Source organism: Seriola lalandi, unplaced genomic scaffold (assembly GCF_002814215.2).
Source record: "Seriola lalandi dorsalis isolate HSWRI2012SDOR001 ecotype SW California unplaced genomic scaffold, Sedor1 jcf7180002054692, whole genome shotgun sequence".
Lineage (NCBI taxonomy): Eukaryota > Metazoa > Chordata > Actinopteri > Carangiformes > Carangidae > Seriola > Seriola lalandi.
The window spans coordinates 2,961,629-2,973,930 of NW_019525245.1; the positions used below are offsets into that span (position 1 = coordinate 2,961,629).

General features: G+C 40.1%; 1 protein-coding gene across 1 annotated transcript in view; it reads right to left on the bottom strand.

The window, feature by feature from the left end:
• Positions 1-12,302, bottom strand: part of cpne5b (copine Vb) — a 118,773-nt gene that overhangs the window by 85,313 nt on the left and 21,158 nt on the right. The window contains exons 2-3 of the mRNA XM_087178605.1: positions 6,323-6,363; positions 5,973-6,019 (exon numbers count right to left, since the gene is read on the bottom strand). Coding sequence (XP_087034731.1) covers positions 5,973-6,019; positions 6,323-6,363 — 88 coding nt within the window. The remainder of the gene's footprint in view (positions 1-5,972; positions 6,020-6,322; positions 6,364-12,302) is intronic.

The following is a 12,302-nucleotide window of genomic DNA, read 5'->3' on the forward strand; positions in this document are numbered from 1 at the left end:
GCAGTGCTAACCATGACTACTCAGCCTTGATGTGTAAAGTCACTCGAGTGGCCCTTTAAAGTTTTCTTTGTAAGGCAATCATATTAAACACAGCTTTATTTAGAATGAATTGTTTTCATTCTAAATTAAATCAACAAAATTATGAGCCATCTGAGCACATTATAAACTAAAATAATGATGGCTTGAAATTAGATTTTGACACCAGGCTGCCTGACTGTACATACAACTAATTGACACAGATTGAACGTGAATTAATGAATTCATATTTATCTTAATCCCTGATTAATTTTGTTTCAACTGCTGGGGTGATGATTCAATTCACACACGGACTGGAATCAGAGTTATATTGTATTGAGGTTGCCTCCAGCCGGCGATAAAGATAAAAACCTCAAATAATGCACAACTGTGCTCGAGCCAAACATGCTGTTTTATTGGAAAGCTGCCAAACTGTACAACTTCAATCAATGTTAAGGAAGCTATTTGCAAGTAGGAGTCGATCTAGTTTTCCCATAATGTCAAGTATACTGTAGGTGGATGTGTGAGCAGACCTTGCCTTTTCAATCAATACAGTAAAAACAACAAATACAGTACACTGTGGGCAATTAGGACAAGTCAACCAATATAAAACCATACACCTTCTATTCTGTTACACAAAGCTGAGCACCTCTTTGAACTCTATGCTTTCTAAGGTTATATTTTTCTCTATGTGAAGATCTAAATGTAACACCGGCGAGGGAGAAAAGTAGAGAAAAGGACACTGATGTTGAATCTGTGAGCCACCCGGACTTTTGAACAGACCCTGAGGTGTTGATGAAGCTGTGAGCACATGTTAGCAAAGAGACGGGTGACGGCAAAGATGAGCTCCATAATGTGATTTCCCTGCTGAGTGGAAGAGACAATACAGCGCTGCAGAGTTCATTAGATACTGCTGGGCTTCTGGAGCTGGCTAATGAGAATCTGCAATGAAGTCCCTGACCTGCACCTGCAACATGTACACACACACACAAACACACACACTACATATGGAAAACTGTACTCTTCAGGCAAGCAACAAATACAAGAGAGAGAGAGACCCGCAGTGTCAGATTTTGAAATGTGAACATGTGTCCTTAAAACACAGACACAGGAAAAATCACTTAGACACACACATACACTGTGAGTGACAGCATGATGTTAAATAAAAGCCGCAGCGCAGGAGAAATGAGTCAAATCCTTCATTATCCATGTGAGTTTCATTTTCCAAAGATTTCATTGTCTTCTTCCCCGGAGCAGACACGAACCACCACTGGGGATTTGTGTCATCTGAATGTCCTGTAGTTCTCTGGCGAATATGGATTTTTATTCTCTTTGTGCCATGTTGAGTAGATGGTAACATAGTGGCGATACAATGAGTTTGGTGGAGTCCTGTGTTCTCGCAGAGGGTGGTAAATGGCGGTTGTGTGAATTGGTGTGAGCTATTTTTCTGTTTTGCCTGCAGCGAAAAGCATGGGTGTGTGTTTAAAAACAAGAGAGAAACACACGAGTACTGAACCCCCCCCCCCCCCCCCCCCAGGAATGACAGAGGGTTAAGGGTAGGCTACTTTAGTTGTTGAGGGAGGAGAACAAGCAAAACAACCAGCTGAAAACCATTTCTTCCCTACACACATGACAAGTGTTGCATGGCTTCATGGGAAAATAAATCCCAAAATTTGTTAGCACTTAGATCCAGAGCTGAGATTGTATAAGGACGGGACACATGTACACATAATATATGGTGCACAGAAACACAGACACACACAAACTGGCGCCGCCACATGCTGTCACAAAGAGCACTACAGTATGTGGTATATCTGATGTCACAAGCAAATTGGAAGAAAGCGTAGCATATACATGATCACGAATAAACAGCCTTTCATTGTTGTGTATGTGGTGTGGGTTTGCTTTTAACATCCCATGTACAGTATGTAGTGGGCTACTCAAGCTGCAGTACGCTGAAAGTTGTAATTTGTTGGCTGACTCTTAGTTTGGCTTTGAGCTTCTGTTTGTGCTGGAATTAAATATGGAGCAGAAAATTATGAGGTTTGTTTCAATCTCCCAGGCCCAGCACTGGGGAGTGGACACAGTCGGTACTGAAGATCACGTGACCCCCTGTGGCACATAAACAAAATGTTGAGTCGAAACACAATCATTGCAAAAAGAAGGGCTGTAAAATGATGAGTATATTTTTTTTTAAAACAATCCAAGATGAATCATTATGATCAGAATTCAAAATCTGATCCATGCCTCCATATAAATGAAACACACCATCAAATTCTTTTATTGTCTGTAGTGTGTTTTCTGAATTTCCTGAACTAGAAAGTAGCAAGGCATCATCATATAAAGACTAAAGAAGTCTGTGAGGATCTAAAAAGTGTTAGCAGTGTTTCCTGTACAGTAGGTCTTTCCAGAGGTCAGTTCATCAGGGAACTGGACATGATGACAACAAGTACATTGCTTTTGTCAGTCAGCTGTCAGCACCATCAAATGTACCTTTAAACCAGTCTTTTGTATTCAATGCATGTAGCAACAGACCATCCAGCAGCTAGCTTAGCCTTGGTGAACCCTCCAACACTAAAGCAGAGGTGGCTCCTGAGTGTTAGCATACATGTGGCTAACATTTCAGTCACATTTCTCCTCTTTTGGTGAGGTTACCATCTACCATCACCTCTACCGCATCGAGGACCAGGCTGCCCACAGAGAAATCAAACTGATATCAAACTCCCAGGAAGGCAGCATACAAGGTGACTCCCAAATGTCAAAATAATGAGAGTGAATTTAAAATTGTAAAAGTAAACACATTACTGTACTGTGTACTGTGTGAAAATAACTAGTAACAAAGTCTATCTGTAGCTTAAATCATGCTTATAATAATTTGCCCCACCTGACCCTCAAGATTACAGACAAAATTACAGAACTTTGTCAGATTCCTCAACAGGTTTCATTAATGCCTCTCTGTTTAATTTAAAAATAAAACAGTAAGGAGCTACTTAAACTTTAGACTTTAAGGAAAGGAGAATGGATCAGGGACTGTTCTTGTGTGAGCTGGACTCTTTCACTTCCTCTGAGAGTTCAGTGTTGTGGATTTTTCCTCTGTCATTTTTTTTCTTCTGCTTTATTCTCTAATTTCCCAAGTTATGTTTGCAGCACTCAAAATAACACCTGAAACAGTTCTGTCACGCAGCCTTGTCCCTAGTAAACATTTCCAGGGACATGGTAAACATTGCTGTGGGTTATTTCCTGATGTCATAGAAACTGATCAACAAATAAAGTATTGTACTTAATGTTAATAGTCGAATTGTTCAGCTACCTGCTCAAGAGATTGGTTTTCTGAACTGCAGCCAAGTTACGTAATGGCTTCCACACTTCACCAAACAAGTGTCAGAGAAAGATGCCTGTGGACCAGGAAAAATCCCTCCAATCATCCCAACCGTAAAATCACCCTAAGACCACTTTACTCTAGGGGAGACTGAACGTATGGAACGAAGAAGGCAAGAGCGCTCATGACTCAGATTTATGATCTCACATCTAATCGAGACCTTCACAAAGAGCACCAACTATATTAACATTACAGACATGATCTCTTCCACAATAAAGATTGCAGGAGATGGAAATCAACATAAAATGTGACCCAAGCTTGACCGTTGTGCCAGAGGGTGCTGTCAAGGAATGTTATGTAGAGGTCCCGGGTGAGTCACCTGTTTGGCTTTGCTTGGTCTGTCTGAGGTTTGGGAGTGTTCAGTCTCACTCACACAGCGTCACCTGGAGCCGCATCAACACCCACCCCATCTTAATAATATGATTGTGGATGTGATGGTTTTAACTCCGCGAGGAGAGGACCGGTTCAAACGTATCTATTTTTAGACCAAAATCAGTGAACCTGACAGAATGAAGTATCATTTGGCTTGAAAGTAAAACTGAAATGCTCATTATATTAATTATGTTTTGTTTGCTTGATTGGATTAACAGCCTGTCTGACAACTGGTGGCTGTCAAAGTAGAAGAACAAGTGCCTTTTGTAAGAAGCGCAAAGAAGAGTTTTATAATTGCAAGCTCTTTACATATGCATATGCCTTATACATTAAGCATACACACATATGCACACACATTTTCTCTCAAACACACACACTCATAGCAGAGTCCCCCGCAGTTTCTCAGCTACAGTTGAATGAAAGCCCACACAGCCATCTGTTATGAGTGGGTAAAAACACGAGCAGCAGATGAGGGTCATCTGACTATATAAATACATATGATTTACATTAAATCATTATCCATCCACAGTGGTGGATGGAGTCTGTAAGCTTGGATGCACTGACAATTTGCACAATGGGATGAATAATGATGTCAAACATAAGGGCTGGCACCAGAGGTGTCTATACTGTTATGGGAACTTGTACATAAGCTTGCACCGAAATATCATATTAACTCTGTAACATACACAACTACACATTTACAAATAGATTCACATAAAAGAAAAACAAAAGTTCAGAGTTCCAATTACTCACGGATACAAAAACAGCCACAGGGGCACGAGCAATAGAAATATCAAGTAAGTTACAAACCATACAACACAAATATCACGCTCGGGATGTTTATCATGGTCCTTCTCCATTCTCTGCTACTGAGAAATGTTGATCATCTTTTGGGGTCTTATGCATGTACACTTTCTCTTCAATTCGTTGTGTCCTAAACTCTTATCCCCACAATTATACTGTCCTATTTTATCTTTTGATTTATGGTGATATGGTGATATATATTTTTGTTACTGTCAACAAATCCCATTAAAAGACCAAAACTAACAATGTGTCAGTCCATGTCTCAGCACCTTCTGACTTTCCTACCCTTTCCATGGCCCTTAGTCCCAACCCAATTACTTCCTGCTAAAGACGTAAATCCTTAAAAGGGGGGGGGCAAATATATAGTTTAATTACTTTGTAATGCTTTACTGTAGGTTTAAGCAAACATTACTCAAACAGGGGGAAATGCAGTAGTGTGTTTTTTGGGAACTACTTTCTGTTGTGGATTAATACACATTAGCTGCTCTAGTGACTACAGTAGCAGGAAGGTGTGTGTGGGATTGACTCAAAATGAACTACAGTGCCCATGTTCATGGGACATGTCACCCAGTGTAATTAATGCACATCAGTCAGTTCTAAACTACACAGATTGATTGTTGCCAATCTTATCATTTAAAAGCAAAAGGATATCGTTATCATCTGCCACATTAGCGTTTGCAATGACTCTTTCAAATAAATGGCCATTTTCCACACAACCTTCCATAACAAACACTTAGTTGAAGCTGGGACATTATTTCCGCTACTTCTCACCACTGGAGAAGACATTAGTGTAAAGAAACGGTACAGATTTCATCTCTAAGCCAGCTTGTTAGTGCCTCATTTAATTTATTCACTTGATATCATTTAATGCTTATTTCATCTACAGAAGAAAATGATTAATGGACAAACAGAATGGTGAGAGGATTAACAGAGAAAATGGATGGTAATGCTGCATGGACTAAACCAAACAAGGCACAGTATGAGCTGCCTTAATGCCTCCCCAGTGTGCTGGTTAGTCTCCAAAATGTCAACATATTGATCATTACATTGCAAGGACTTTTCTTTGTTGGTTGAAGTCTCCAATTAGAGAATACTTCCTGGCATTTTCAGACAATTGATAGCCGAACAGCTTTAATGAAGTGTTCAAGCCAACTACTGCAGCTACTGCATGTTTGCAGTCAAAAATGTCTTAACTGGAGCCTCCTGCCCAATACACACACACACACATACACACAGTTACAAAAAACACATGGTGAGCACAGCAAGAGCTTAATTGGACATAAGTCCTTTCTTCTTTTTATATGCATGTGCAAGTGTGTGGTGTGTGTGTGTGTGTGTGTGTGTGCGTGTGTGGGTGTGTGTGTGTGTGTGTGTGTGTGCGTGTGTGTGTGTGTATACTCACCTCTCTCCATTGTTTGGTTTCCACACCTTGTGTGTAGAGCACGCATACTGTGAAAAAGTACCAGATAAAGACAAAAATAGATGAAATATTTCAAAGGAAATAAAAAAAAGAGCCAGAAAATGAGGACCAGAAAAGAGAAAAAAGAGAAGAACTATCAGGGAAATGCAGGCAGATTCAAAATGGGAAATCAATGGGAGGGTTTTAGCTCCAGTAAAATGAACAAACAGCCACTGCACTCAGAGCAAAAAAAGGATTTCCCAAATCACAGGGCAACATACTCACAAAAACATACAAAAACCACAGTGAGAGGGAGAGAAGGAGAAAGGACTCTCCTTCTACGACATACTCACATGGATCTGACTTGGAGAATGTGTCTTTATCCAGCAGATTTCTGGAAAATAGAGATACAGAGAAATAATTGTCACTCATACCGGCAAATTGCTATCGTACAGGTTCTAAAGGGATGACTTTCTAAACTTTTTTTTTTTTAAGTTTTTTTTTTTTTTGGGGGGGGGGTTGCCTTTACTTTGATAAGTGCAGTGAGAGAGAGACAGGAAAGTCAAGGAGAGAGAGAGGGAATGACATGAAGTAAAGGAACGCAGGTCGAACTCGAACTCATGGCTGCTGTTGCAAGGACGGTGTGGTACGTGCTCTACCGGTGCCCAGTAGTTCAGTAGCCTATGTTTTGACTTTTGTGCATACATACATATGTTGTAGCTATAGTTTAAAACACCACCATTAATTACAGAGCTCAAATCCTGCTCTCCATACTCATGAATATAATTGTTGCATTCGAAACCGACCAAAGCTGTTTGGCGTAAACAGGCTTTGGTTTCACTTTACTTGGTTTGTTTGTTTGTTTCATTTGCGGAATTCTACTTTTTGGTAGCTTCTGGTAACTCTCTGCGATGTTTTTGTTGTGTTACATTTCTTCCTCCGATGTCAACCTCTGATTGTAGATTCACATGAAATAATGCAAAAGTTGAATCTCTCCCTTTCAGAATTTTCCCCACCACACTTTGCATCACAGGCTACCATGGCACCTTGCAAATAGCTAAAGGAAATTAAGAAAAGAGGAAAAACTCACAGTAGTAGATTGCAATGCAACTTTAAATTAAATGTGATCCAACATACAACAAAAGAGGAAGAAAAATGATGGCCCTCCACACACTCAACATCAATCTTCAATAGTGGTTTTGCACTGCAGTCAGCCTCTGATCCAAAAACCACTTAGTGTTAGGGAAATATCATGGTTTTGTTTGTGGAGCTTTGTTGGCAAGGTTACAGTTATAAACACATGGTAAGTTTAGGGAATGATTGTGGTCAAAACATTGGCGGTTGGAAATTGCACAGTAGTCATGTAGTCATGTCATCAAAAATGATGTCAGCATGTTAAATGTATTTTCAATTTTTCATTATTTAAAGGAAGAAAAAGGGTTTGGGGTAAATATTACAGGTGCTCTCTCCTCCTCGTCTTTGTCTCAGCTGGATGGAGGAACATGTCTGTGTTTGATTGACAGCAGCTGCCAGTGAAACAGCATTACACAGAGGGTGCATACTCAGCCAGGTTTGGCAAAAAATTTTAAAATGATGTTTTGGTTCGGGTTGGGCTCGGATATTACTCTCTGTCTCGGGTCGGCTTTGGACAGAAATATGTGGTCTGACCCGCACTCTATTACACCGTAGAGAACAAGAGACAAAGTAAAGAAACTTGCCTGTAAACAGTGTATTGTTAGTGTTGAAGAGTTAAGACCAAGCAGCAACCTCTGGGGCTGAAAAATGAAGCCCACACAAAAGTGTCAAAAATCGCAGTTCCTCGAATGGCCACTTGAGGCTGGCTTCAAAAGCAAGTCAATCCCAACCCCAAACCCAACTTTGCAGCAGAAATAAACATGTTTACAGCCTGGTACAAAAAACAGGTTTTGGTCTCTATAGTTAATTTCTTAAGCTTAGGCTTAGGTTTAGGCTTAAAGTTTTGCATAATTGAGGGTGTGCTGCTTTGAGTGACAGATGGATGAATCTATGCTTGCCACAAACCAGCATTCACCTCAGCCTTGGCTCCACAGACACCACATCTCTTTGCCTATTTTTGGATTAGCCGGGAGCTAGGTGGAGTCAGGCACTGCCAAGGTGGCAACACTGGAGCAGCCCACTCTGAGCTTCAAACCGTCCTTCAGAAATCTATGGGTGACCTCACAGAGGCTGAGCTGAGCAGCTAATTAGCGATCTAGCCTGTCGTTCTTCCTGGTAGCCTTGAATTACATGAGGTCACCGGACTCCATGTGCTGGAGCTAACAGAAGAGAGAGATTACAATTAAGAACAATATGTACACGCCCTCACAGTACTGAGTAGAGGTCTGTCCAGGTGTGTCATGGGTATGCAGTGCCTGTAGTTATTGTTACCGGCGCCAGAGCTAGGGGTCTCTGGTCCGGCAGCATGGGCCACTCAGGCGGCGGGCACTGAGCGGCTGAGCTACGGTGTAACTGTGGATCTGTGGATCCAAACACACTACACGAGAGCTGTTAGCTCATGCGACAACTGCTCGGCAGGTTCATTCTCTGCACATGCGCTTAATGTTCACATTTCAGACATACAACATTGTAAATACCGTACCAACTACTTTCAGAAAAGTATTGACAAACAATAACTCTAGCCAGCCACGTTTATGGTCGGAACTGCTCACACACACATATACACTCATTCTTGTTTAACCGACCTTTCGCGGGCGGGAACGCCCGATAATGAACTACAACGATAAAGTACATATTTCAACATCCTACAATGCTTAGCCCCACTTCATGGCTTCGCCTTATGTTGTTACATAGTTTAACTGAACAAAATTGTACAATCAATACATTTTCCATACCTGTGGATCCAAACACACGACACGAGAGCTGTTAGCTCATGCGACTACTGCTCGGCAGGTTTATTCTCTGCACATGCGCAGAGCAAAGCAGAGCAGAGACTGTTTGCTGGACCCACTGGTGTTAGAGCACCCTCTACTGGTGCAACGAGGTAATGCTTTCTGCAAAACTGTGTTCGTCAGGGTTCAAATAAATGTTCAAATATTAAAATGAAAAAGAGGGGGTGTCTGTTAACATAATGAACTATATGTGGCTATTTCAGACCCACTACATTATACTCATGGGATTTTATGTGTTTTTTCTGGTGGCTTCCACAGTGTTCAAACACACAGGTATTTTCAGTCATTCTGGCTCATTAGCTATGTTGGGTGGAGCTACAGTGTGTTGGGAGGACATGAAACCCTATGTACCAATAAGAAAGGTAAAAAATGATTCACCCTAACAGGTGTGACAAAATTAACAGAAGATGTCTCATCTGTTTAAGTAAGTGAAAGCATCTTTGTGAGTGTTGAATGGCTGTAAAGGAGCTTTAATGAAAAATGTAGGCTAGATACATGTACTGATGTAACTAATCCTGTGTATTCCACAATGCAACTGTTAGAACAAACCTCTGTGTAAGTACACTGAACCTGTATTTAGCCAGTAAAGGAAAACAGCAAACTAAAATACAGGAATATGATTACGCTGTTGATACACATGCAAAGGAAGTTCAAATCAATATACCCATTTGGTTGTGGTTTCAATCAGTGACTATGTGCTACTTAGAGGTAGTTTTACTGCTTGGCTAGAGATAATAGCATAGATCAGACCACAGCCTCGAAGTGTCTAGGTGCACAATTCAATTTGTTTTTACATTTACAATATCTTGCATGTGCAAGTCTGATTTCTATAATGTGCAGATACAAACATTCATACATACATTCACAGATACAAACTCAGCTGGCTAGCAGGCACATCAGTGCAGAAAATTGTTGGGTTTGGTATCTCATACAATGGCAGCCTGATTACCAGCATGTCTGAATGCTTATCTCATTCTCTGCCCTCCGAACACTCACCATGCCCCCCTCTTTACAATGGCATGCACTGTTAAATATTTTATATTTAAAGCAAGATAACTTTTGTGTAAGATTTTCTTCGCGCCATTATGCTCTGTGAATTGAACTGTTTATTCAACTTATTCAGATGTGGTGGTCTTTGAGTGCATGTATGTTTAAAAATATTTGGTTGCTTAAATTGTAATTAGTAGGCTTCCATTAATTCCTTTATTAATTGTTTTTATTAGCTAATGACAGTTACAAAAGCTATTGTCAGTAGTCATAATTTCAGTAGGTCACTTATTACAGATCACATTTTTAAAGAAATCCTCTGAGCCTGAAGTTTGATTAGTGCCTGCAGGACTGATTTTCATGAAAAGCTGGAGGCAGAAAATTACATACTTGTGAACTGCGAGGAGAAAGACAACCAAAAAGGTCATTGTCAATGGTCTCTTTCACACTGTGTTCTCCTCCACCTATCTGTCCCACTCCACCCTCCAGTCTCTGTCAGTCTGGGCAAAGTGCTCTTTTGTGAAATTATTTTCTATATGCTAATATGTGCTTCACACAAGAAAAGAATGACATGCACAAGAAAAGATAACCTCAACCATACAATCCATTAATCTGTAACTAGTAAATCATTCACTGCTTGGAGGATATATCTGTAATCATTATTTTGTGGGGTGGATTTTTTTATTCATTCATTTTACATATGATTTATTTAGGATAAATTACATTTGAAAATGTAGAGTCTATACTGCAATTTCAGCTTACAATCCATTATGTAAAATACAGGTAGACTTGTGGAATAGACTGATGTTTCTCTTTGTAAAATATAGTAATCAGGAGTTCAACAGCTGTCCTTTATGTTTTCTCATATTAGAAACCATTAGGGTCAAAACATACAAGACCTTTTATTGTGTGTGTTTTATGTGCCTTACAAGCCCTGATATACATCAGTGAAATTCATTGTAAGACTTGTAGGCTCAGAGATGTTCAAGAGTCTTTTATCTGAGACACTGTGGAGAAGTTAATCGCTTTTTGACTTCTGACAGTGAATGTGCCAGTGGGGGTCGTTCTGTGGCATTCTCGTGACTGTTTCTTTTTGAGTACAATATTTCTGTGTTTTTTTCTTTTCATGTGAACTGGGATCAACCAGTCAGCTTTCTTAATGTAACTGCACAAAGCATTGTTGAGAGGTTTCACTGGTTTGTTAGATGTTAGATTGAGTTTGACTTTCTAACATGGCTTTCAACAGATTAGGATATTTAAGTGGACAACAAAACCCCCAAATCTTCTAAACATCTGCTTAACGTCACAATGTCCGACATCTTTCTGAGGTTGCATTGATGTCTGATGCCTGTTGGGAAAGTTATTGTAAATTTCCGTTGTAGCCTTCTGTGATCTGTGTTTAAACTGTTACCCTAACTATAACCGAAGCTTCATTTACTACACCGAACCCAACTGCTCGATCTAAAAGAGCGAATCAAGTCTAATTCAGTTGACAATGCAAATAAAGTCTGTATGAACCAGAGCCGGTGAAACAACCACGGATATATTACAAACGCTGGATAAAGTCTTCCAAGACACCATTTCAGTGAATGAATTGGGTGCTGAAGAAGATTTCCAGTCTTTCGGATTCTTGGCTCACCTGACATGTATTACATTCTTTCTGTCTGGCCGGCTGCCATCACACATGAAAACAGAGATTGACAAAGAACCCTCTTTTTTATGTTTTTCTGTCCTCACTGTCTTCCACGCACTTTCCTACTCATTCTTTCTTCCTGAGCTTTACTGTACGATAATGCATTTTCTATGAATCTGTTTTTCTTAATCTCTCAATGTCCGCCTGTGCTTTGACTGCCCATGTTACACCTCCATCATGGTTGCTTGACCTTTTCATAATGCCTGCCAGAGGCCAGTGTGTACCCAATACTATTACCCTTGTTGTTTTCTTTTGCTCGCTCGGTCACTACAGTGACATGAGAGCCCTCACTCAAAATGTCAACACCTGCTGGCCCCTCTGATTCTTGTTGCTGTTTCGTTATTCTTTCATTTTCCTCTGCAGTTTCTGTTGTCATAAATCTTCAGGTGTGTTCTTTCATCAGCCTCAATCTGTTTTGATCTTTTCTCTGCTCCTGTATTTCCTCCTCTCTCCCCTCCATAGCTTTCAAGAGCAAGGTGAGAAGACACTGATTAAAAGAAAAGAAAAGAAAACAAAAAAACATGAAATCCTGAAACTTTATGTTTTTCATCTTATGTTCAAATTTAAAAAAGACGACAACAGCTAATGTTCTGTGATGGTCGAAAGTTTTGCAGCATTTTAAATATAAGCAGCAGAGTCCAGGAAAAAGTGCTTTCCATTATAGTTTGATCTAAATTGAAAAGAATAATGGAATTGGTACTATGCAAGCAAGATAATTCAATTAAC